The 26,938-nt window shown below is 47.6% G+C and overlaps 1 protein-coding gene across 1 annotated transcript in view; it reads right to left on the reverse strand.

Moving 5' to 3' along the window:
- The window catches only part of LOC311223364 (radial spoke head protein 9 homolog), a gene marked incomplete at both ends in the record, with an annotated part of 54,791 nt that extends 28,062 nt beyond the window's left edge, over nucleotides 1-26,729 (reverse strand). The window contains one exon of the mRNA XM_084308154.1: nucleotides 26,711-26,729. Coding sequence (XP_084164280.1) covers nucleotides 26,711-26,729 — 19 coding nt within the window. The remainder of the gene's footprint in view (nucleotides 1-26,710) is intronic.
- Nucleotides 26,730-26,938: the final 209 nt, after the last annotated feature.

The following is a 26,938-nucleotide window of genomic DNA, read 5'->3' on the forward strand; positions in this document are numbered from 1 at the left end:
AACTCTCTCCCCCCCGAAATCCGCAACGCCCCAACCCTGGACACCTTCAAATCCGCTCTAAAAACACACCTCTTCACCAAGGCTTTCCCCATCAGTTAGTTTTAGATTAAATTAGGTCCATTATCCCCTACTTTCCCTCATCCCCCCTTCCCCCTCCCCCCCTACTTTCCTTGCCCTATTTTTTGTCCTGATTGTAAAGCGACCTTGGGTTCTATGAAAGGCGCTATATAAATTTGATTTATTATTATTATTATTATTACACACTACAGGACACACAGAGGCCACACTACACACTACTGTTACGTTCTGGACACCGACCTCGGTCGGTGACCACCCACATTCCTGGCATATGTCACTGGGCTTGTCACCTGTCATTTCCCTGTCAATTAGTGCTGTCACTTAGGGGTGGTTCCTGATTGGCTGTCACGGGGGTGTGTGTGGAATGTTGGTATTTGGTCTCTATTTAACATACCTCTCTTCTGCTTGTCCATTGTCAGGTCTTCACTAATTGCGTTCGGGGATAACGCGGACGGTTCTACTTTGGACCTCCAATAAGCTCCCATTTACCTTATCTTACACTTGTGCTTTCAGCACTTGTTCTCTCTTAGAATTTACTCTGTGTTCTTACTATTAAAGTCGAACCTGTTCAAGAGTAAACACTCTCTGTCTCTGTGATTGCCTTCAACCATTGGAATTCACCTACCTGCATTCTGACAGAAGACCTGACCATCAGAATTCCATGGAGGCCATCATGGAGATGCTCCGGACGCAGGGAGCAGCCCAGACACGGATGGAGGAACATCAGCAGCTGGTCAGCGCCGAGTTAATCCGACTCAATGGGGTCGTCGGATCATCCCAAGCGGTGGCGCAGTCGGCGTTGGCCACAGCTCGACAAGCCCAAGAAGGAGTGGCTGGTGTGCAGTCGGTGGCGGGGGAAGCAGCGCTCCACGCAGAGGAAAGTCGGGGGGGGTTCGGGGTCCAGGAGCGGTCCCGCGAACCACATCTGCAGGCGCCCGCTCGCTATGACGGATCACCAGATGGTTGTCGGGAATTCATCACCCAGTGTCTACTCGTTTTCCGGCTGCAACCACGATCATTTCCATCGGAGACAGCGCAGGTAGCGTATATTATCACACTGCTCACCGGCGAAGCTCTCTCCTGGGCTACGGCGGAATTAGAGGCAGGGGCGATAATCTGCGACAGTCTGGACGCCTTTACCCGGGAATTGAGAAGAGTATTCGATACTTCCCGGGTACTCTCGATCTTCGAGGCTGGTGGTCGTCTTCTCGACTGCCGGCAGGGCCTCCGCACTGTCGCAGCTTATGCTATCAAATTTCGGATCTTGGCTCGGGAGACAGCTTGGGCGGAGAACGTCTGCGTGGTTCTGTTCATCAGGGGACTCTCAGCGCGGATGCGAGATGCTCTCTCCGCGCGTGAGATCCCCGAGCAGCTGGAAGTGCTGATCAACACCACCATCAAGATGGATAATCGGCACCGGGAGAGGGAGAAGGAGCATGTCAACAACACCCAGCCCCAGGTATGTTTTCCTTCTTCTCCTGGTGTTGATAATTCCATGCATTACACGAGTGGGCCACTGGGTGATGAATCCATGCAGCTTGGAGCGCTGTCGCTCTCGGACGACGAGAGGCAGCGCTTCATCAAAGAGCGACGCTGCTTCCGGTGCGGCCGCACCGGTCACCGCTTCGGCAGCTGTGGGGTCCAGGCTGTATCGGCTCGGTGCCAATCGGGGATGGAAGGTGCGCCGTCGGGCCTCGAGAGGGCGCCAGCAGGTGGGCTCATTCCTGCCAAAACCACGGATTCTCGCACATTTTTTGAGGTGGCGATCAACTGTGGGGGTGACATTAGGGGAACTAAGGCTCTCATTGACTCAGGGGAGGCGGGCAATTTTATTCACGTGGGATTGGTGAAGGAGTGGGGAACCCCGGTGGAGGACTTAGGGGTTCCCTTACCAGTCTATGCCCTGGACGGTCGGCCCCTGGGCAGTGGGAGCGTCACCCAGCGCACAGTTCCCTTACACATCCGGGTGGAGGGTGGGGAGTGGGAATGGGTTACTTTTTTTGTCATCTTTTCCCCCTATTCTGTCATGGTGTTGGGTCATCCCTGGTTGTCGTCATGTGTTCGTGTCATTAATTGGAGCACGGGCGAACTCTCAACGGCGGCCGACGTCAAGTCGATCGTCAGCGGGAGTTTGCCCAAACCCTTGTCTCCCCCCCCCTCTTCTCTTTTGTCTCCTCCCTCTTTCTCCAGGATGGTGGGGAGCGTGGCAGATTCTGATCTACCCTCTAATCCCGATTTAATAGGGGTGCCTGAGATCTATTGGGACCTGGCGGACGTTTTTAGCAAGACGCGTGCTAAAGCACTTCCGCCTCATAGATCATACGACTGTCCCATTAATCTTCTACCCGGTACCTCCCCGCCTCGCGGGCGAATGTTCTCTCTCTCACGCCCCGAAACCTTGGCCATGAACACCTACATAGAGGAGGCATTGCTTGCGGGGCACATACGCCCTTCCACTTCCCCTGCCGGCGCTGGCTTCTTTTTTGTTGATAAAAAGGATGGGGATCAGCGCCCATGCATTGATTATAGGGGATTGAATGACGTTTCCATCAAGAACCGATATCCTTTACCCCTCATGGACACGGCCTTTGAGTGCTTACAGGGGGCACAGGTCTTTTCTAAACTTGACTTACGTAATGCATACAACCTGGTCAGGATTAGAGAGGGAGACGAGTGGAAGACTGCATTTAACACACCCAATGGGCACTATGAGTATTTGGTCATGCCCTTTGGTTTGGCTAATGCTCCGGCAGTCTTCCAAGCCCTGGTTAACGACGTGCTGCGAGACTTGATTGGGGTGTCGGTGTTTGTCTACTTAGATGATATCCTGATTTTTTCTCGCGATATGGTGCAACACCAAATGCACGTTCGGGAGGTGCTAGACCGTCTCCTCAAGCATCAACTATTCGTTAAGGCTGAGAAGTGTGTGTTTCACACGGACACCGTGTCCTTCCTGGGCTTTGTGTTGACGAAGGGCGATCTGCGCATGGATCCAGCCAAGGTGAGTGCAGTTTTGGACTGGCCACGGCCTTCGTCGCTCAAGGGGTTACAACGGTTTTTGGGCTTTGCAAATTTTTACAGGCGCTTTATTCGCAATTTTAGCGCCTTAGCCAATCCCTTAACAGCTCTCACTAAGGCCTCTCTCCCTGGCTTTGAATGGTCGCCTAGGGCTGAGTCGGCCTTCTGCGATCTTAAACGTCGTTTTACATCCGCTCCTGTATTGATCCGCCATGACGCGGAGGTTCCGTTCATTGTGGAGGTGGATGCCTCTGACGTCGCGGTGGGGGGGGTGCTCTCTCAGAGATGCTTAAAGGATGGGAAAGTGCACCCGTGTGCTTTTTTTTCTCGCCGTCTGTCACCAGCCGAGCGTAATTACGACGTGGGTAATCGGGAGTTATTGGCGATCAAGTTGGCACTGGAGGAGTGGAGACATTGGTTGGAGGGGGCGGCACATCCTTTCATTATTTGGACTGACCATAAGAACTTGGCTTACATCCAAGGGGCTAAACGCCTTAACGCTCGCCAGGCCAGGTGGACGTTGTTCTTCACACGATTTCGATATACCATCTCCTATAGGCCCGGCTCCAAGAATATCAAACCTGACGCGTTGTCGCACCAGTTTGATCTTCCTGGGCGGGAGGAGCAGCCCCATCCCATTATTCCACCGGCCTTGATTTTGGCACCCGTGTCTTGGGGCATAGAGAAGGTGGTAAGGTCGGCGCTAACGCGGGAGCCCGATCCTGGTGGGGGTCCTCCGGGACGGTCGTATGTTCCCAAGGTGGCGCGCTCACGCTTGCTACAGTGGGCACATGCGTCATCCCTCACCAGCCACCCAGGGGCAACCAGGACCCTGGAATTTATCCGTAGGAGGTTCTGGTGGCCGACAGTGGAGGGGGATACGCGTTCCTTTGTGGCGGCCTGTCCGGTGTGCGCACGTAGTAAGACCTCTCGACGGGCACCGGCGGGTCTCCTCCGACCACTTCCTATTCCTAAACGACCCTGGTCACACATATCTCTGGACTTTATTTCTGGTCTTCCCCTTTCGGACGGGTTCACCACCATTTTGGTGGTGGTGGATCGGTTCTCTAAGGCGGCTCACTTTGTCCCTCTCCCCAAGCTTCCTTCGGCCCGGGAGACTGCTGATTTAATTATACAGCATGTCTTTCGGGTCCACGGGCTGCCAGTAGATATCGTGTCGGACCGGGGTCCTCAGTTCGCCTCCAGGTTCTGGAAGGCGTTTGCCGCCGGCCTCGGCGCCTCTGTCAGTCTGTCGTCTGGGTTCCATCCACAGTCGAACGGGCAGACGGAGAGGGTCAACCAGGATTTGGAGGGGGTCTTGAGGTGTTACGTTGCCGGTAGTCCGGCAACGTGGAGTAGGAGGTTGGCTTGGGCTGAGTACGCGCATAATACCCTTCTCTCCTCTTCTACCGGTATGTCTCCCTTTCAGTGCCAGTATGGTTTTCAACCTCCTCTGTTTCCCGAGCAGGAGCAGGAGGCGGAGGTGCCCTCGGCCCAGGCACATGTGGCTCGCTGTCGCAGGACGTGGAAACAGGTTCGGAAGGCGCTACAGAAGGTTTCGGTTAGTACCCAACGGCAGGCTAACCGTAAGCGTCGTCCGGCTCCAGTTTACCGTCCAGGGCAGCGGGTTTGGCTTTCCACCCGGGATCTCCCTCTCCGGGTGGAATCCAAGAAGCTGGCTCCTCGCTTTATAGGACCATTTAAAGTGATTCATCGGGTTAATCCAGTGGCTTACAAGTTACGACTTCCGAGCTCTATGAGGGTTCATCCGACGTTTCATGTGTCCCTGTTGAAGCCATTCCTCTCATCGCCCTTGGCCCCGCCACTGCCTGTGGTTCCCCCGCCCCGGTTTATTGGCGGTCAACCCATTTACACGGTGCGGAGGATACTGGGTTGTAGGCGGAGGGGTAGGGGGTTTCAGTTCTTGGTGGATTGGGAGGGGTACGGGATAGAAGAGCGTTCTTGGGTGCCTCAAAGGGATATTTTAGATCCCAGCCTGATCGTTGATTTCCGGCGGCTGAATCCCGAGGCTCCTAGGTGAACGTCTGGTGCCGTTCGTCGGGGGAGGGTACTGTTACGTTCTGGACACCGACCTCGGTCGGTGACCACCCACATTCCTGGCATATGTCACTGGGCTTGTCACCTGTCATTTCCCTGTCAATTAGTGCTGTCACTTAGGGGTGGTTCCTGATTGGCTGTCACGGGGGTGTGTGTGGAATGTTGGTATTTGGTCTCTATTTAACATACCTCTCTTCTGCTTGTCCATTGTCAGGTCTTCACTAATTGCGTTCGGGGATAACGCGGACGGTTCTACTTTGGACCTCCAATAAGCTCCCATTTACCTTATCTTACACTTGTGCTTTTAGCACTTGTTCTCTCTTAGAATTTACTCTGTGTTCTTACTATTAAAGTCGAACCTGTTCAAGAGTAAACACTCTCTGTCTCTGTGATTGCCTTCAACCATTGGAATTCACCTACCTGCATTCTGACACACTACAGGACACACAGAGGCCACACTACACACTACAGGACACACAGAGGCCACACTACACTACAGGACACACAGAAGCCACACTACAGGACACACAGAGCCCACACTACACACTACAGGACACACAGAGGCCACACTACACACTACAGGACACACAGAGGCCACACTACACACTACAGGACACACAGAGCCCACACTACACACTACAGGACACACAGAGCCCACACTACAGGACACACAGAGCCCACACTACAGGACACAGAGCCCACACTACACACTACAGGACACACAGAGGCCACACTACACACTACAGGACACACAGAGCCCAGACTACACACTACAGGACACACAGAGCCCACACTACAGGACACACAGAGCCCACACTACAGGACACAGAGCCCACACTACACACTACAGGACACACAGAGGCCACACTACACACTACAGGACACACAGAGGCCACACTACACACTACAGGACACACAGAGCCCACACTACACACTACAGGACACACAGAGCCCACACTACACACTACAGGACACACAGAGCCCACACTACACACTACAGGACACACAGAGGCCACACTACACACTACAGGACACACAGAACCCACACTACACACTACAGGAAGCACAGAGGCCACACTACACACTACAGGACACACAGAGGCCACACTACACACTACAGGACACACAGAGCCCACACTACACACTACAGGACACACAGAGCCCACACTACACACTACAGGACACACAGAGGCCACACTACACACTACAGGACACACAGAGGCCACACTACACACTACAGGACACACAGAGCCCACACTACACACTACAGGACACACAGAGCCCACACTACACACTACAGGACACACAGAGGCCACACTACACACTACAGGACACACAGGATACAAGCAGCCTGTTGTGAAGGATCAGATTAAACCGAATATATATATTTATTTATATATATATATTTAATAGTATTTGTATATCGTTTGATATCCCCTGTATATTCCTTGTACAAATTATGCACTGAATATCCCTTTAGTCTACTAAACAGCCCATAATAGTTTCATTCTACCATTGGACGAGAACCTGGCGCCAGCAGCCATACCCCTAGGTTCAAGTTCAATCGTGCCGCCCAACATGTCGTGGCAAGCCCGGTTCCGCGTAGGAATACGTCTGGCGAATGGTACTATTTGTTCACAGCGCATATATATATGGCGCAAGTAAAGTAGAACTTTCTTTTAGTCCATTAGTTCTTTACCCTCCAACCGAGTAACAGACGCGAAGCCTCACCCACGACGCACATGTGGTGCAGTAAGGCCTACTTGGCCTCAGAATAGGCATTGAGATATCGCGTGGATTAATAGTTAAATTGTCATAGTTTGGCACTATACCGTCGAGTTGGACGTATTTCTATTAAGCTAATAATAGTCTATTATGTATGGTGCATCGTTCGGTTAGAGTTATAAAGTTATCAGTACCCCCATCGTTCCTGACGTTATCTGGAGTCTTAACCAGGCTGGGCAGACCACTAGTGGTGCTTGCATCCGAGGAGCTCCGGGCCAGGGCGACTGGACCTGTACATTGGATTACTCTACCCGGACGACGGCGAGCCTTCCACGGCTTGGATTATGCTTTGGGTGCTTTGATTATTCCATGGATAACGGCCAACACTGCTGAGTGTTGGAACTACCCCCCGGAGAGGAGTCCAGGTGAGACGGCGCTCTACACCAGTGAGGTCGCCTCACGTCTCTCCGTTGTGGACCGGCAGCTACCGTCCACCAGAGGGTCCAGCTGTATTCGTCTGCGGACCGAGGTTCTGTGGGCACCGTGTTCAAGACTTTGAATTCTCCCAAGAAATCGTCGGCCAGATGGGATACCGCCAGCGGCTTCTCTAACCCCCCCCCTCCTACTGTCTTACAACCAGCGGGACCCCCCCCCCCCTTTAGTGTATCCAGCTATAATCATTTAAGTACCATCGCTATAGTTCCCTAAAGAACCAGGTTGTATACTTACTCCCTGAGTAACCAGAGATTGGACATTCAATGTTGATTTACCTACGAATACTCATTTGCCATACAAGTGCATTTCAAATCATAAGTGTAAAGTGAACGTTGTATATACCTTTTGCTATATTAAATATTCGATTTGTACATTTGTGTGGACTTCGTTTCATCAGGTGGGAAAGTGTTCATCATATCTATATCATGTACTGGATGGCCAGAAGTTAAAGTACAAGAGGTAGTGGTTTAATATTACCATACTTAACAATACAGTCAGGGAATTGTACCCCTCAGTTACAATTGGTCCTTCGAGCCGGAGGGTAACTAGTGTAATATTAATATAGTGTTATTAATATTAAAATGGCCTATGATGAACACTCCACGAAACGGTCCTCCTAACCTAGAACGCCCGCGGCGCAGACGACAGCCACCTCAGTACTTAGAGGATTACGCTGTCAGTCAACTACCTAGCCTTCGACAAACGGTAAACGCGGTAAAAGTAGAAAGTAAAATTATGTCTGAACTTAACGACCAGGTTTCCCCGACCACAGAGGCCCTAGTAGGTTCTAATGTAACTGACCAAGCTCACGGTGGGGACCAGGAGGGAGCTGACATGCCTTTACCCCCCGCCAATACCGAAGAAGTAGTCCCCGACCAGCCCCGGGAGGAAGACAACCCTACAGAGAGAGAACTCTGCACGGAAGAAGAGGAGGAGAGCGCCGAGGAAATAGAGCTCCAGGACTCCCCAACGAGTACACCCAGGAGCGGCTCACACAGGAGCGGCTCACCTCCACAACCGCCTTCCCCCAGCGAAGCGGAGAGGATGCTACAACAGGCGTTCCTCGTCAGCCTGACAGCCTCTACCGAACGTGATCGACTTCAGGGCGAACGCGATCGACTCCAAGCACAGCAGCGGAGTGAAGAAGAGCGCACACGCCTGGAGATGAGACGCCTTCAGACGGAAGAGAATATGGCAAGAGACCGGGCCGACGCCCAGCGCGCCGCTGCCGGTGCCCAAAGAGAAGCAGATCTCACCAAGCGCGAAGTCGAGCGCGACAAGCTACAAGCGCAGCTAATGGAGCAGCTGATCCGCAAGGCAACACCCTCTCCCTCCGCCAGGGGTTCAAGGAACTCGTCGAGACAACAGTCAAGGGCAGCGTCTCCTAACCGAGCAAGCGACCCTGAACTTGACCAACAGACCAAGCCTATACCCCCCGCAGACCCCCTTCCCAGACCGGTCGAAGCGAGACCCAGCTACAAGGAAGGAGCGGCATACACTGCGGAGAAGCTAAATCAACGATTACAGGATCTGGAAGACCTGATAGAGGAAGAAGAGGGAGAGGAGGAGAACCAAGCCCGACGACAGCACAGTACTCCACCGGACCAGGAGGTCCAGTACAGCCCAGGCTATACCCCCGCGGCGCTGCGCTACAGACCCCCGACTCTATTCACGGGTGAGCACGACGCACGACCAGCCCCGAGGAATAGCACCTGGACCAGCGGGCCATGGTACCCTGTCGGTACCAGCCCTCAGAGAGGCGCAAGAGGGGACTCACCCAGGAGGTCTCTCCCCCAACGCTCGCCGATGTATCAGCCATCCACGGCGTCATACATTGCCACGCCGTCGTTTCCAGATTTCACCTATGAGAATCGAGCACAGTACACGGAGCTCCGGATGTGCTTAGAGACAATGATGGGGGATGTCGCTGATGAACGCCACAAGTATGCAATATTACTGAAGCACCTGAAAGTACCGCGAGCGCACAATATAGCGCTAGCCTATGCCACCTCTACGACACCATACACAGCGGCCCTAGCAGCGCTGGACCAGAGATATGGACGTATATGGGATTACGTAATCCAAGAGATAAGGCATATTGATCGCCTACCCCCAGCAACAGACAATCGCTCATTAGACGACCTGTCAATCAAAGTGCAGTCCCTGGTAGGGATGCTGGGAGCGCAACGGGAAAAGGGCATGCATGAGCTATACGCCAACTCTAACGTCGAGAGGATTTTGGAGAAGCTGCCACCCGCAAGACAAGAGCGTTTTAGGCGGCAGAGAGACTACCGGGATCCTAACGGCCCCGAACCATCCCTCCTTGATCTAGCCGACTTCCTGGCGAGAGAAGTCAGCAGCTTACGACTGGATACGTTCGGGCGGAGCACGCCAAGCTCCAGAGAGGGACCCAGGAGAATAAATGATGGAAGAAGATCGGTGACTGTCATGCACCAATCAGAGTCAGTACCGAGCAGTAAGAGCCACAGTACCCCCTCGAGAAAAGAGAAGTGGAAGGTGGCGTGCCCCTACTGTGAGAAAGAACACTGGCTGTCACAATGTGACCTGTTCACAAAGATGAATGCAGAAGAAGTGAGTCAATGGATAAAGTCCAACAGGCGCTGTTACCGATGTGCGCGCAGCCACATGGCAGCCGAATGCCGCCTAAAGAAAAGGTGCAGTCGGTGCGACGGAGCCCATCTAGATATACTACACGACAGTAACAGAAGACGGCCTTCACCTGCACCATCAAGCGGCACCAAGGCAAGTGTCATGTACATTGACCCCGCCAGCAGCAGCGGCGCCCAAGTGCTCTTAAAGGTAGTCCGTGTGACATTGAGCTACCAAGATAAAGTCATGGACACTTACGCCGTCCTTGATGACGGGTCAGAGAAGACCCTTCTGCTCGCGTCCGCTGCGACCCAGCTGGGACTGCGGGGGAGCGAGAACGAAATGACGATTCGGACAATAAGAAGAGATTTAAAGACGATAAAGGGCGAGAATGTCTCCTTCACTATCGCAGCAAACGGGCAGCCAGAGCGACGGTATAGGATTACAAATGCTTTCACCAGCCAAGAAATAGGACTATCGCAGTACACCTACCCTATCGCCAAGTTGATGGATAAATATGTGCACCTGCGACAACTACCCATCCCGCTCATAGACGGCGCTACCCCGACCCTGCTGATAGGCTCCGACCATGCAGAACTCATAGTCCCGATTGACCGGGTCCATACAGGACCCCGAGGCTGTCCTGCAGCAGTCGAGACCCGCCTAGGGTGGACACTACAAGGCCCCCTCGCTAAATCTCTCAACCGAACAGCAGCCACTAGCTGCCTCCACTCCAGAACGACAGAAGAAGACACCACTCTCCTGCAGCATGTCGAGAGGCTATGGACACTAGAGACAATGCCCTTTAAGAACGAAAAGAAAGATATTCGTTCTAAAGAAGACATTTACGCCATCAACCTACTCGAGCAAGGGACAAAGAGAGTCACAGTCGGCGGAGTGATGAGATACGCAACTCCACTCCTGAGGCGAGAGGGAATGCCCACCTTTCACGCAAAGAAAGACGCCACGGAGCGCTATCTATTGAACACGGAGCGGCGCCTAGCCAAAGACCCCGCTCAAGAGAGTGTGTACCGCGCTGAGATTGAGAAGCTAATCACAGCGGGACACGTGACAAAGATTGACATTAAAGAGGCCGATCAGACGACCGAATCATGGTACGTGCCGCATCACAAGGTCCACCACAACGGCAAGGATCGCATTGTGTTTAACTGCAGCTACCAGATCGGATCCCAAAATCTGAATAAAGAGCTCTTGCCCGGCCCCACACTCGGCCCCTCCCTACTAGGCGTGCTACTGCGCTTCCGCCAGGACAAGGTGGCTATCAGCGGGGATATCAAAGGGATGTTCCTGCAGGTGAGACTAGTGGAGGAGGACAAGCCCCTGCTGCGGTTCCTATGGAGAGAGAGGATCGGAGATGAGAACCCAGCCATCTACCAGTGGGAAGTACTCCCCTTCGGAACCACATGCAGCCCGTGCTGTGCTACATTTGCACTACAGAAACACGTCGCAGAGGACCCAACAGCAGATGAAGAGGTCCGACACAGTGTGAAGAACAGTTTCTACGTGGACAACTGTTTACAAAGCGTTTCGACTCAAGAAGAAGCCGAGGCTCTCCTAATCAAGCTACGCGCCTCCCTGATCAAAGGCGGCTTTGATCTCAGGCAGTGGGCCAGCAGTGACCCGCACGTATTGCGCAGCCTCTCCCCCGCGGACAAGGCTGCCAGCAGCGAGACCTGGATGGCAACCATCCCAGGAGAAGCCCAAGAAATGACACTAGGACTAGTCTGGCGCTTCAAAACAGACTCGCTCCACTATAGACACAAACCCTTGACTCCAGAGCAGGGAAGGTCGACGGCGACACCGACCACCAGACGGAGTGTGTACAGAACACTCGCCAGACAATATGACCCGTTGGGATGTATTCTACCTTACACCACCAGGGCAAAGATGATTGTACGAGCACTATGGGACAAGGACCAGGGCTGGGACGACCCAATACCCGCACACCTTGCCTCAACATGGAGAGAGTGGGAGACGGAACTCCGCTCACTCCCAGGCGTCAATATACGCCGCAGCTACTTCCCATCCACAGTGAGGCCAGAGACATGCAAGATTGATCTACACGTCTTCAGCGACGCCTCCGAAGTAGCCTATGGATCGGTGGCCTACTTGCGTGCCCAAGAGAAGGGAGGAAAGATACACACTGCTTTCATCCTGGCTCGCTCAAGAATAGCCCCACGAAAGCAACAATCTATCCCGCGTCTAGAGCTCTGCGCAGCCCTAGCAGGAGCGCATCTAGCCACGTTAATCCAACGTGAACTCACCATTCCGGTGCACAGAACAATCTTGTGGTCAGATTCCACGACAGTACTCACATGGATCAAGTCTGATTCATGCAGATACAAAGTCTTCGTGGGAGTCAGAGTCACCGAGATTCAAGAGTTAACAGAAGCAGCGAGCTGGCGGTATTGTGACACCAAACACAACCCAGCTGACGTCATCACCCGGGGAATGTCTCTGGATGACCTCACCCGTCGCAACATCTACAGTGACGGACCAGAATTCCTCAAGCTCCCGGAAGAAGAGTGGCCTACGCCCACCCCACGGGAAGCAAGTAACGAGGAGGCTGAGAACAAGAAACCTATGTTCTGTGGACTGAGCACAGTCGCCTCCACAGACCCCAACATAGATGACTGCATTACCCTAGAGAGTGCGCAGCAGAGGACATTCCTGTGGCACCACCCAGAGATTCAGTCCACCACTGACATTTCAGCAGCTGACTACGAAGAAGCAGAACTTCTTCTACTACAACGAGCCCAGAGAGACTCGTTCCCCGATGAGCTAGACTGCCTACAGGGAGGAAAGCCCGTCCCATCAGACAGCAGACTGCTCCACCTGGCACCCGAGAGTGACGCCCATAATCTCATCAGAGTGGGTGGTCGCCTGCGGAGAGCCCCCGATCTACCGGATGACATTAAGTACCCGATAGTCTTGAACAGCCGACACAAGGTCACAGAGCTGATCATAAAGAAATACGACGAGGATGTACACCACGCAGGAGCAGAGAGAGTCTTCGCGGAGATCAGACGTCGCTATTGGATACTTCAAGGAAGAGAAGCGGTGCGACGCTTCCAGCGAACCTGTCTAGACTGCCGAAAGTGGCGCGCGCAGCCCAGCATACCACGGATGGCTGACTTACCCCCCTGTCGCCTCCGACTCGGCGACAAGCCATTCCACTCCACAGGCATGGACTGTTTTGGCCCGTTGTATATAAAGAGAGGAAGAGGAACCGAGAAGCGGTGGGGTATTGTATTCAAATGCATGACCACCAGAGCGATACAAATCGAGCTCCTTCCGACCATGAGCACAGACTCATTCCTTATGGCCTTCCGAAGATTCACATCACGGAAAGGAAAACCGTCTACATTGTTGTCTGATCACGGGACAAACTTCAAAGGCGGAGAAAGAGAGCTGAGAGAGAGCTTCCAAGCTATGGGCCCAGAACTTAAGACCCACCTCGCTCCATCCCAGATTGACTTCCAGTTTAATCCCCCGAACGCACCCCACTTCGGTGGAACCTGGGAACGAGAAGTACGTTCTATAAAGACAGCCCTGTACGCCGTGCTTGGGGCCCAGACTGTGGCGGAGGAAGTCCTAATGACAGTCCTCACGGAGATCGAGGGAGTATTGAACTCAAAGCCCCTCGGTTACGTCTCCAGTGATGTAGCAGATGTCGACCCAGTCACCCCCAACACACTCTTAATGGGGCGGCTGGACCCCGCGCTACCCCAGACAATGTACAGGCCTGAAGAAGCGAACGGCCGAAGAATGTGGAGGTACAGTCAAGTACTAGCTGACAAGTTTTGGAGCAGCTTCCTACTCCACTACCTACCGTCTCTACAGACCCGCCAGAAGTGGGTAAAAGAGAGAGACAATTTGACAGAAGGAACAGTCGTCATGATTATCGACCAGTCACTACCCAGAGCTATGTGGCCGGCTGGCCGCGTAAGCAAAGTGATCACCGGTGCCGATGGCAAGGTCCGAGCAGCTGAAGTACTCGTCCAAGGGCGCACTTACACACGACCCGTGGCGAGGCTAATAGAACTGCCCCGACTCCCAGACACTATCGATGATGACCATGACCCCATGACTTTGTGAGTTGACTGACCCTTACAGCGGACCTTGAGTGGTAGACAGTGCGGTTAATCTGTCTCTGCTTAGCTAATTAGGTGGGACTAATTAGGGGGCGGCTGTTGTGAAGGATCAGATTAAACCGAATATATATATTTATTTATATATATATATTTAATAGTATTTGTATATCGTTTGATATCCCCTGTATATTCCTTGTACAATATGCACTGAATATCCCTTTAGTCTACTAAACAGCCCATAATAGTTTCATTCTACCATTGGACGAGAACCTGGCGCCAGCAGCCATACCCCTAGGTTCAAGTTCAATCGTGCCGCCCAACATGTCGTGGCAAGCCCGGTTCCGCGTAGGAATACGTCTGGCGAAATACGAATGGTACTATTTGTTCACAGCGCATATATATATGGCGCAAGTAAAGTAGAACTTTCTTTTAGTCCATTAGTTCTTTACCCTCCAACCGAGTAACAGACGCGAAGCCTCACCCACGACGCACGTGTGGTGCAGTAAGGCCTACTTGGCCTCAGAATAGGCATTGAGATATCGTGTGGATTAATAGTTGAATTGTCATAGTTTGGCACTATACCGTCGAGTTGGACGTATTTCTATTAAGCTAATAATAGTCTATTATGTATGGTGCATCGTTCGGTTAGAGTTATAAAGTTATCAGTACCCCCATCGTTCCTGACGTTATCTGGAGTCTTAACCAGGCTGGGCAGACCACTAGTGGTGCTTGCATCCGAGGAGCTCCGGGCCAGGGCGACTGGACCTGTACATTGGATTACTCTACCCGGACGACAGCGAGCCTTCCACGGCTTGGATTATGCTTTGGGTGCTTTGATTATTCCATGGATAACGGCCAACACTGCTGAGTGTTGGAACTACCCCCCGGAGAGGAGTCCAGGTGAGACGGCGCTCTACACCAGTGAGGTCGCCTCACGTCTCTCCGTTGTGGACCGGCAGCTACCATCCACCAGAGGGTCCAGCTGTATTCGTCTGCGGACCGAGGTTCTGTGGGCACCGTGTTCAAGACTTTGAATTCTCCCAAGAAATCGTCGGCCAGATGGGATACCGCCAGCGGCTTCACTAACCCCCCCCTCCTACTGTCTTACAACCAGCGGGACCCCCCCCCCCCTTTAGTGTATCCAGCTATAATCATTTAAGTACCATCGCTATAGTTCCCTAAAGAACCAGGTTGTATACTTACTCCCTGCGTAACCAGAGATTGGACATTCAATGTTGATTTACCTACGAATACTCATTTGCCATACAAGTGCATTTCAAATCATAAGTGTAAACAAGTGAACGTTGTATATACCTTTTGCTATATTAAATATTCGATTTGTACATTTGTGTGGACTTCGTTTCATCAGGTGGGAAAGTGTTCATCATATCTATATCATGTACTGGATGGCCAGAAGTTAAAGTACAAGAGGTAGTGGTTTAATATTACCATACTTAACAATACAGTCAGGGAATTGTACCCCTCAGTTACACAGCCTAATGTAACATAATAAGTGGTCAACCCTCATTGGTGAAACCACAATCAAAGGGAATTATAATATACAACACACAGGACTATGTACAATATAAACAGTATCTACCATTAATGAATGAATTAAATAAGAGGTAAAAGAGAACTTAGTGTAAATATTCCTTAATTTGTGTCAACGTTATAAAAATCCTATTGTATTCAACAAATTAATTATGATACACCACAATGTGCCCTTTCTATCTATTCTAAATCTATGCCCTTGCGATTGATTCCACGGCTGTGCAGTGCCGACAAGAGCAGGCGTTCCATCTCCTCTACAGAAACACTGACACTTCCATTCATTTAATGCAGGGATGTACACAGCATTTCACTTTCAACCAGGTATCTGATTAATTTAATGTAGCAATTAGTAGTTCACCCAGTCCTTGGGTACATACAGTTTTTTTTTTTTCTTTTTTAGGTTTATTTTTTGGCGTTTTATAGCTTTATTTTCTACTGGGCAGTCCAGTAGATAGAGATAGAGGAGGAATGGGAGACAGAGTGGGGGGAAGACATTCTGCAAATAACGACGAGTTCGGGAGTCGAACCAGCAGAGAGTTTTGACCAGCAGATGGCAGCGACGAGGCAGCTCAGCAGAGAGCAGCTGTCAACAAACATCCTAACAGAAAATATATACATACGAGGGGGAGGAGACTACATTGGGAGGGGGCGGGGCGAAATCTCCAGTTTTTTCAAATCCCAATGTTGACAGCTATGAAGTTACGCAGGTTGTCATGGCAACGTTCAGTGCACTTTTCTCTCCCCCCCCCCCCCCCCCCCCTCCGGTTTTGTTGCATTTTTATTTCCCCAATACATTTTCTCTCATCACTTCTCCACATAAAAATGCACAATCTTTTATTAATTAATTCTTTAAAGTAGATCGTTTCTCATGGATCATCACAGGTTTTCATTGCCATCAATTATTTTTAGTTCTTTTTCTCCACAAGTATACCCACATATCACCTCCCCGCTCCCCTTATCTCTCTCTTAGGTCCGCGGAGAGGCACACTGAGGAGGCCGTGCAAACTGCAATGGAATATGGGGCATCTCTCTCTACCTAATATTTTTATTCTATCCTGACATTTTTCAGTTGGAAGGGCAGTCTATATGCGTAACGGTAAAACGATTTAATAATAATAATATATATATTCCCCCCCCCCCCCAAAAAGGGCACTTTTTTGATGTGGCTCAAAAAGGCAGGTGCTCAAGCACCCCTTGGCCTCTATGTGTGCACGTGCCTGTCCTGTGTATACTACTGTATATATCCTTAGATTCAGGATATATAGACTAGCCACACGGCTGCTGCTAACAGAACACACAAAACGTTTATTGTCATTATATCACTATAACTACATAAACTACATGTTTATACACACACACACACACACACACACACACACACACACACACACACACACACACACACACACACACACACACACACACACACATACACATACACATATACATACACATACACATACACACACACACCGTCTGTAGTGTGGTAGTGAAAGGGTTAACCTTCTGTAGTGTGGTAGTGAAAGGGTTAACCCTGTGTCATGTGGCAGTGAAAGGGTTAACCCTCTCTGTATTGTCGCAGTGAAAGGGTTAACCTTTTGGTAGTGTGGTAGTGAAAGGGTTAAATTAATTGTGAATGATAGTAGATAGGGTAAATCTATTAAAAGTTTTAAATATTTCGATTTCTCTCTCTCTCTCTCTCTCTCTCTCATTTGTTGTTTATTCATGGACGTTCTATTTATGTTGTCGTTGTCGTGCATTTTATACAGAACCTTTTGTATCCTGCTTATCTTGGCCAGGGATGACTTGAAAAAGAGATGCTGGGTCTCAGTGTGACATACTCTGACTATATCGTGGATGGATCAATGAATATAATGGTGTGTGTGTGATGTGTGTGTTTTTTTTATTTCTAGATTTCTAAACCACAAGATGTTCTTCCTTCCTGTTATTGCAACGTGGCCTGAGGCACAACCACATCTTAACGGTTTCCTCAAGCCGCCAGCTCCGTCCATACAGCTACAGTTGCCTGTGTGTTGTCAACGAGACATCAATGCAGTGGACTCCCCGGTGTGTAAGTCCTTTGGATGAGACACTAAACCGAGGTCCTGACTGAATCTCGGTTGTTAAAAGAACCCAGGACGCCTATCAAAAAGAGATGCCAAATTCCCAATCAGGTCTCTGACATCAAGGCCACCTAATCATCCCTCCCCCCCTTAATTGGCTGATATCAATCCCTGTCTCCTGAGCCGTTCAGCCTTTGTGTAGTGTGATGTGTGCCGGGTGCCAGTGTATGAAAGCCATTGAGCCTGCATAGCCCTAGGTTGGGTGCTACCAAAGGTCAGTGAATACCAAAACCACAACAACAGAGGGAGTTCCACAAATCATGTTCAACCCAGATTCGGCTCAAACAAGGGACTAAACACGTTTCGCAATTATGCCACAACAATGTGGAATGCCCTACCCACAGCCATAAAAGATTGTGATGACTGTGGCACTACTGGTTCTATAAATGTGATTCTAGGCAATAGGCCTAGAAAATGGATAGTGATGTAATTATATGCATGCTGCAGCCTCAACACTTACAGTACATCCTTGGACTCACTCTGGCCTCAGATTCATCAATGGTGCAGATATGACGCTCATCACTGTGTCCTTTATGAGAAGGTTGGTTGGCCCTCTCTGACAAACTGATATTTGTAAATGTTTAACGCCCTTACTGGTAAGCTACCGTCTTATACTGCATCATTATTGGAATGCAATTTTGGAACCTATGGAACCCATTCTAGTGACTGGCTGGCTCATAAGGTCCCTTGAGTTAGCTTGGAACAATGTAAATCTGCATTTCGCTATGATGCCCCTATAGCTCATGGAATGAACTCCAACAGTCCTTAAAGCTTGAGATTCTCCCCTCTCTCTTGCCGAGTTTAAGACCTTGATCTCCAACCTTTGTCAAACACGTTGTATGTATTTGAATTGGTTTTACCTTGCTTTTGTCTACCCTTGTCTTGCTGTGAGAGAGACCACTCTGGCAGACTGGGAAGAGTCAGGTTGAAGGTTGAAGACATCCATTAGCACCAGTTTCACAAATGTTCACAAATACTGACTGAACTTTCCTGGGGCAAAGGAATGAACTTGTAGATTCGTAAAATGGGTGGCGTTGAAGCTGTAGGGTCCCCCAATTTGGGGACCCTGCTGTTTTGATCATAAATCGATCAATACAGACGTATTAATTAATGTTGTGTTTCTTTTTCAAATGTAGCCAAGAGTAAAGACCTTAACCCTATCAAAACAGCAGTCAAAGTGTATATTTTCAGCACTACGTTATTTTACCGATGCTTTTAAGATTTACAGAAAATAAGAATTTATCGGAAAAAGGCTAATTCTATCTCTCGTTAAAAAGGAAATGACTAAATCCAGATTTAACACTGCCATTGGAAAGAGGAGCCTTTTCCCTATCCATAGATGTATGATTTGGCCATAATAAGGTCAAGGTCAAGTTCAAAATCAAATATGAATTTATAATTAAAATGAATTATAATTTATTACAGTAGCTACAAATCCTTCTGTTTAATCATCTTCCCTTTATTCATTTGCTTAGATCTTTTGTACACTTGATCTCAAGAAGGTGCTGAATGAGCTCAGTGAGCGAAATCAAAAGCACCTGAATGTTTTCATGGTGTTATTCACTGGCAAAGATGCAAAAAAAGAATCATAATTTATATTCTGCTTTGTTTCATCACAATTTACTCAAGCCTAGTAACAGACACAATATTTATGACACTGGGAATATATACCCCCAGGTCCCTAGATGTTCCTAGATACCAAGAACATGCTAATTGACCTTGTAGAAGTGGAGCAATCTTCCATTTACTTGGGCATGTACCTTTAGGCGGAATTTCTGAAAATAGGGCTACAGCTTAATTAAAATGGGTGGCGTTTTAAGTATTTTTGCCTTAGGTGGACTGCTGATTCAAAGCCCAAATCTCGCCCTTTGATAAGCCATGCAAAGTGGGCCTTAAAACATTCCACTTTAATCAAAAGTTCCCAGACTGCCGTGCTGACAATGCGAGGGGACAAACGTACCCTACCTTCATACAGCCACTCCATACTGCTAGAGCAGCTCTTCTATCCTCCCATAATTTGCGCGATAAATTGCAATCTGCCCTGAGATTTGTTATTTTCCACTCTTGAAGTTGTAGGATATCCCATTTGAAGAAGAGAAGGATTGTCAGACTCCAGTTGGTGCGTCTCAACAAAAGTGTATTGAATATTCACCAGGACAGGACAAAACATGGAACTTTCTCAAATCGGTTTCTGTCTGACCAAACTGAACGCTAGTCACTGCTTAAAATAAATATCTTAAAACATTATTCTTTGGAAACAAACCTCTGGCATCGCATGTCAGACTACGACAAACAACGGGTCGCCCACCCAGAGCGTCTCCAGGAGAGGGTTCCTCTGGGCGCTTTAAAGACATTACATCCTATGCTGAAATTCAAAGTGCAAAACTGTTAATACAAAGTGCCAAACTCTAAATAATATGCTCCATTCTCAGAATACAGCCACCTAATATTACAACAATGTTCAATTGCTTATTACTACAAATGCAGATCACTAAATCAATTCAACAGGTGTTTGTACTAATGTCTTGTGTACCTTCAACAACCTTGCCCAGGTGAGTAGCATTGCAACACAATTGATAATCTCTTCACCACTACATAAAAGGCTGAGGTTGGCAACGAAGGACAGGGTTGTGGCCATGGTCATGGTCATGGTCATGGCCATGGCCAAGGAGACAGAAGAACATCGGTCTCAAGAGAAATTAGAGCCACGATTGTTGACCACATAATAAACCGAGGTCGAGCACTGGCTGAAGCTGGCAGGGTGGTGCAGCCAAACCTGAACAGGTCAACGGTGGCATCCATTATAAGAATTCTTAAGAGAGATAATCGGTAAGTCAATATGTGTAATGTACAGTAACTGTCTGTTACAGTATATTTCAAAGTGTGGGTGTGAATTATTTTTGTAATTGTTATTGAGCACCACCAAGGGGAGGACGTGGCCGTCTTCTCTCTGTGCAGCAGGAGAGGGCACTTGTAGACGTGGCGGTGCAAATAAATTATATTACAATGAAAGAGATGCAGCAACAGATACTAGCTGATAACAGACACTTTAGCACGAACACACACATGCTGCACACACTCAACGGTCACTTTACACAATGAAAAGGTCACTTTAAAAAAAGAACAGGAGTGGTTCTTGTATAGTAAATAGATGGATATAGCAAGATAGCATAAGGATATATACAGTAGTATAACTGTATATTGTATAGTATTGTATAGTAGTGTATAATACCCAGTGCCTCATCCGTAGCTAACACTGTATTGCATTATCGCAGGACCTTAGCATGTCTTACCATGCTTTTTGTAAACTTTATGTACATTATACCTGTTATGTCTTATTCTATGTCTTATTCTTATTCTTATTACTTGTTTTATTGCACAATTGCTGCGGGCATGACCACCCGCATTTCACTGCTTGTATGCCGTGACAAATGTTTTTTTTTGTTTCGCATATATTTGTTTTGAAATGTTTTCAATTAGTACACTGAGTAGTGAGTAGAAGGGGTAGGATTAAATAAGTGTATACTTCTTCCTACTCCTTTTCGAACATGTAAATTGAGTTATGTTTTGCATTTGTTTAGTTATTTATTTTGTTTGAGTTATGTTTGGATTTTGTTTAGTTATTTATTTTGTTTGTATTCGTTTACATGTTCGAAATAAAGATTTCAAATAAAAAAAAATTAAGATTTCAAATCAAATAAAACTCTTGACTTGACTTTTTTTTATTTGAAATCTTTATTTCGAACATGCAATGAATACAAACAAACAATAACAAAAGCAAAACACAACTCAATCTACATGTTCGAAAAGGAGTAGGAAGAAGTATACACTTATTTAATCCTACCCCTTTTCCACTACTCAAATGAGTGTACTATTAAAAAAAATCTATAAATAAATCTATAAATATCTATTAAAAATATATATATGCAAAACAAAAAAACAAAAACTATATGTAAAACATGAAAGAAATAAAATAAAAATGTAAACACCCGTGAATATCAAGTCCCTTCCTCATCCCTGTACCTTGTGAACATCATTTCCTTATACATCAGTTTGAATTGTCTCATGTTTGGACATTTATTTAGCACCCCCCCCCCCCCTCCGGTTTTGTTGCATTTTTATTTCCCCAATACATTTTCTCTCATCACTTCTCCACATAAAAATGCACAATCTTTTATTAATTAATTCTTTAAAGTAGATCGTTTCTCATGGATCATGCACTTTTTTTAATTTTTTGTTACAATATTTTCATTGGGTTTTACAGTACACAAGTCAGGTTTTCATTGCCATCAATTATTTTTAGTTCTTTTTCTCCACAAGTATACCCACATATCACCTCCCCGCTCCCCTTATCTCTCTCTTAGGTCCGCGGAGAGGCACACTGAGGAGGCCGTGCAAACTGCAATGGAATATGGGGCATCTCTCTCTACCTAATATTTTTATTCTATCCTGACATTTTTCAGTTGGAAGGGCAGTCTATATGCGTAACGGTAAAAAAATAAAATAATAATAATATATATATATATATTCCCCCCCCCCCCCCCCCCCAAAAAGGGCACTTTTTTGATGTGGCTCAAAAAGGCAGGTGCTCAAGCACCCCTTGGCCTCTATGTGTGCACGTGCCTGTCCTGTGTATACTACTGTATATATCCTTAGATTCAGGATATATAGACTAGCCACACGGCTGCTGCTAACAGAACACACCAAACGTTTATTGTCATTATATCACTATAACTACATAAACTACATGTTTATACACACACACACACACACACACACACACACACACACACACACACACACACACACACACACACACACACACACACACACACACACACACACACATACACATACACACACACACATACACACACACACCGTCTGTAGTGTGGTAGTGAAAGGGTTAACCTTCTGTAGTGTGGTAGTGAAAGGGTTAACCCTGTGTCATGTGGCAGTGAAAGGGTTAACCCTCTCTGTATTGTCGCAGTGAAAGGGTTAACCTTTTGGTAGTGTGGTAGTGAAAGGGTTAAATTAATTGTGAATGATAGTAGATAGGGTAAATCTATTAAAAGTTTTAAATATTTCGATTTCTCTCTCTCTCTCTCTCTCTCTCTCTCTCTCTCTCTCTCTCTCTCTCTCATTTGTTTCATGTGTTTATTCATGGACGTTCTATCTATGTTGTCGTTGTCGTGCATTTTATACAGAACCTTTTGTATCCTGCTTATCTTGGCCAGGGATGACTTGAAAAAGAGATGCTGGGTCTCAGTGTGACATACTCTGACTATATCGTGGATGGATCAATGAATATAATGGTGTGTGTGTGATGTGTGTGTTTTTTTTTTTATTTCTAGATTTCTAAACCACAAGATGTTCTTCCTTCCTGTTATTGCAACGTGGCCTGAGGCACAACCACATCTTAACGGTTTCCTCAAGCCGCCAGCTCCGTCCATACAGCTACAGTTGCCTGTGTGTTGTCAACGAGACATCAATGCAGTGGGCTCCCCGGTGTGTAAGTCCTTTGGATGAGACACTAAACCGAGGTCCTGACTGAATCTCGGTTGTTAAAAGAACCCAGGACGCCTATCAAAAAGAGATGCCAAATTCCCAATCAGGTCTCTGACATCAAGGCCACCTAATCATCCCTCCCCCCCTTAATTGGCTGATATCAATCCCTGTCTCCTGAGCCGTTCAGCCTTTGTGTAGTGTGATGTGTGCCGGGTGCCAGTGTATGAAAGCCATTGAGCCTGCGTAGCCCTAGGTTGGGTGCTACCAAAGGTCAGTGAATACCAAAACCACAACAACAGAGGGAGTTCCACAAATCATGTTCAACCCAGATTCGGCTCAAACAAGGGACTAAACACGTTTCGCAATTATGCCACAACAATGTGGAATGCCCTACCCACAGCCATAAAAGATTGTGATGACTGTGGCACTACTGGTTCTATAAATGTGATTCTAGGCAATAGGCCTAGAAAATGGATAGTGATGTAATTTATCTGCAGCCTCAACCCTTACTGTAACTGAGGGGTACAATTCCCTGACTGTATTGATAAGTATGGTATCATTAAACCACTACCGCTTGATGTACTTTAACTTCTGGCCATACAGTACACAATATCTAAGTATGATGAACACTTTCCCACATATGAAATCAGGTCCACACAAATATAACAGTCGAAGGTTTAATATAGCAAAAGGTATATACAACATTCACTTAATTACATTTATGATTTGAATGCACTTGTAAGGCAAATGAGTATTCGTAGGCAAATCAACACTGAATGTCCAATCTCTGGTTACGCAGGAAGCAAGTATACAACCTGGTTCTTTAGGGAACTATAGCGATGGTACTTAAGGATTATAGCGGGATACTAAAGGGGTCCTGCTGGTTGTAAGTCAGTAAGGGGGGGGGGGGGGGTTTGGAGAGCCGTCAGCTGCATCCCATCTGGCCAACGATTCCTGGGGAGAATTCAGGTACAGAACACAGTGCCCGCAGGATCTTGATCCACAGATGAATACACTTGGGCCCTCTTGTAGACGGTAGCTGTAGGCTGTAGGTCCACAACGAAGGAGAAGCGAGGCGGCCTCGGTCTGGGTTGAGCGCCGTCTCACCTGGGCTCCTCTCGGGGGTAATTCCAACACTCACCGGCGTTGGCTGTTATCCGCTCCACAAATCAAAGCACCCAAAGCAAATAGATATTCCATGCCGTATAGGCTCAGCAGTCGTCCGGGTAGGTAATCCAATGTGCAGGTCCACTCGTCCTCGCCCAGAACTCCTCGGATGAAAGCACCACGCGTGGTCTGCCCAGCCTGGTTAAGACTCTAGATAACGCGAGGAAACGATGGGGGTGCTGCTCACTTTAGAACTCTAACCGAACGATGCACCATACATAATAGACTATTATTAACTTAATATAAATACGTCCCACTCGACGGTACAGTGCCAAACTATGACAATTCAGCTATGAATTTACACGAGGTCTCAATGCCTATTCTGGGGCCAAATAGGCCATACTGCACCACACGTGGGTCGTGGGTGAGGCTTCACGTCTGTTACTAGGTTGGAGGGTAAAGGACTAATGGACTAAAAGAAAGTTCTACTTTACTTGCGCCATATTTATATGCACGGTGAACAAATAGTACCATTCGTATTTCGGTAGCCGTATTCCTACGCGGAACCGGGGCTAGTTGGGACATGTTCGTCGGCACCATTGAACTTGACTCAAGGGGCTTGTCTGCTGGCGCCAGGTTCTTGTCCAATGAGAGAATGAACTATTATGAGCTGTAGTAGACTAAAGGGATATTCAGTGTATATGTACAAAGAATATACAAGGGATATCAAACGATATACAAATACTATTAAATATATATCCATAAATAAATATATATATTCGGTTTAATCTGATCCTTCACAACACTTACAGTACATCCTTGGACTCACTCTGGCCTCAGATTCATCAATGGTGCAGATATGACGCTCATCACTGTGTCCTTTATGAGAAGGTTGGTTGGCCCTCTCTGACGAACTGATATTTGTAAATGTTTAACGCCCTTACTGGTAAGCTACCGCCTACCGTCTTATACTGCATCATTATTGGAATGCAATTTTGGAACCTATGGAACCAATTCTAGTGACTGGCTGGCTCATAAGGTCCCCTGAGTTAGCTTGGAACAATGTAAATCTGCATTTCGCTATGATGCCCCTATAGCTCATGGAATGAACTCCAACAGTCCTTAAAGCTTGAGATTCTCCCCTCTCTCTTGCCGAGTTTAAGACCTTGATCTCCAACCTTTGTCAAACATGTTGTATGTATTTGAATTGGTTTTACCTTGCTTTTGTCTACCCTTGTCTTGCTGTGAGAGAGACCACTCTGGCAGACTGGGAAGAGTCAGGTTGAAGGTTGAAGACATCCATTAGCACCAGTTTCACAAATGTTCACAAATACTGACTGAACTTTCCTGGGGCAAAGGAATGAACTTGTAGATTCGTAAAATGGGTGGCGTTGAAGCTGTAGGGTCCCCCAATTGGGGGACCCTGCTGTTTTGATCATAAATCGATCAATACAGACGTATTAATTAATGTTGTGTTTCTTTTTCAAATGTAGCCAAGAGTAAAGACCTTAACCCTATCAAAACAGCAGTCAAAGTGTATATTTTCAGCACTACGTTATTTTACCGATGCTTTTAAGATTTACAGAAAATAAGAATTTATCGGAAAAAGGCTAATTCTATCTCTCGTTAAAAAGGAAATGACTAAATCCAGATTTAACACTGCCATTGGAAAGAGGAGCCTTTTCCCTATCCATAGATGTATGATTTGGCCATAATAAGGTCAAGGTCAAGTTCAAAATCAAATATGAATTTATAATTAAAATGAATTATAATTTATTACAGTAGCTACAAATCCTTCTGTTTAATCATCTTCCCTTTATTCATTTGCTTAGATCTTTTGTACACTTGATCTCAAGAAGGTGCTGAATGAGCTCAGTGAGCGAAATCAAAAGCACCTGAATGTTTTCATGGTGTTATTCACTGGCAAAGATGCAAAAAAAGAATCATAATTTATATTCTGCTTTGTTTCATCACAATTTACTCAAGCCTAGTAACAGACACAATATTTATGACACTGGGAATACATACCCCCAGGTCCCTAGATGTTCCTAGATACCAAGAACATGCTAATTGACCTTGTAGAAGTGGAGCAATCTTCCATTTACTTGGGCATGTACCTTTAGGCGGAACTTCTGAAAATAGGGCTACAGCTTAATTAAAATGGGTGGCGTTTTAAGTATTTTTGCCTTAGGTGGACTGCTGATTCAAAGCCCAAATCTCGCCCTTTGATAAGCCATGCAAAGTGGGCCTTAAAACATTCCACTTTAATCAAAAGTTCCCAGACTGCCGTGCTGACAATGCGAGGGGACAAACGTACCCTACCTTCATACAGCCACTCCATACTGCTAGAGCAGCTCTTCTATCCTCCCATAATTTGCGCGATAAATTGCAATCTGCCCTGAGATTTGTTATTTTCCACTCTTGAAGTTGTAGGATATCCCATTTGAAGAAGAGAAGGATTGTCAGACTCTAGTTGGTGCGTCTCAACAAAAGTGTATTGAATATTCACCAGGACAGGACAAAACATGGAACTTTCTCAAATCGGTTTCT

This window comes from Notolepis coatsorum (assembly GCF_963971535.1).
Source record: "Notolepis coatsorum genome assembly, chromosome: 2".
NCBI lineage: Eukaryota > Metazoa > Chordata > Actinopteri > Aulopiformes > Paralepididae > Notolepis > Notolepis coatsorum.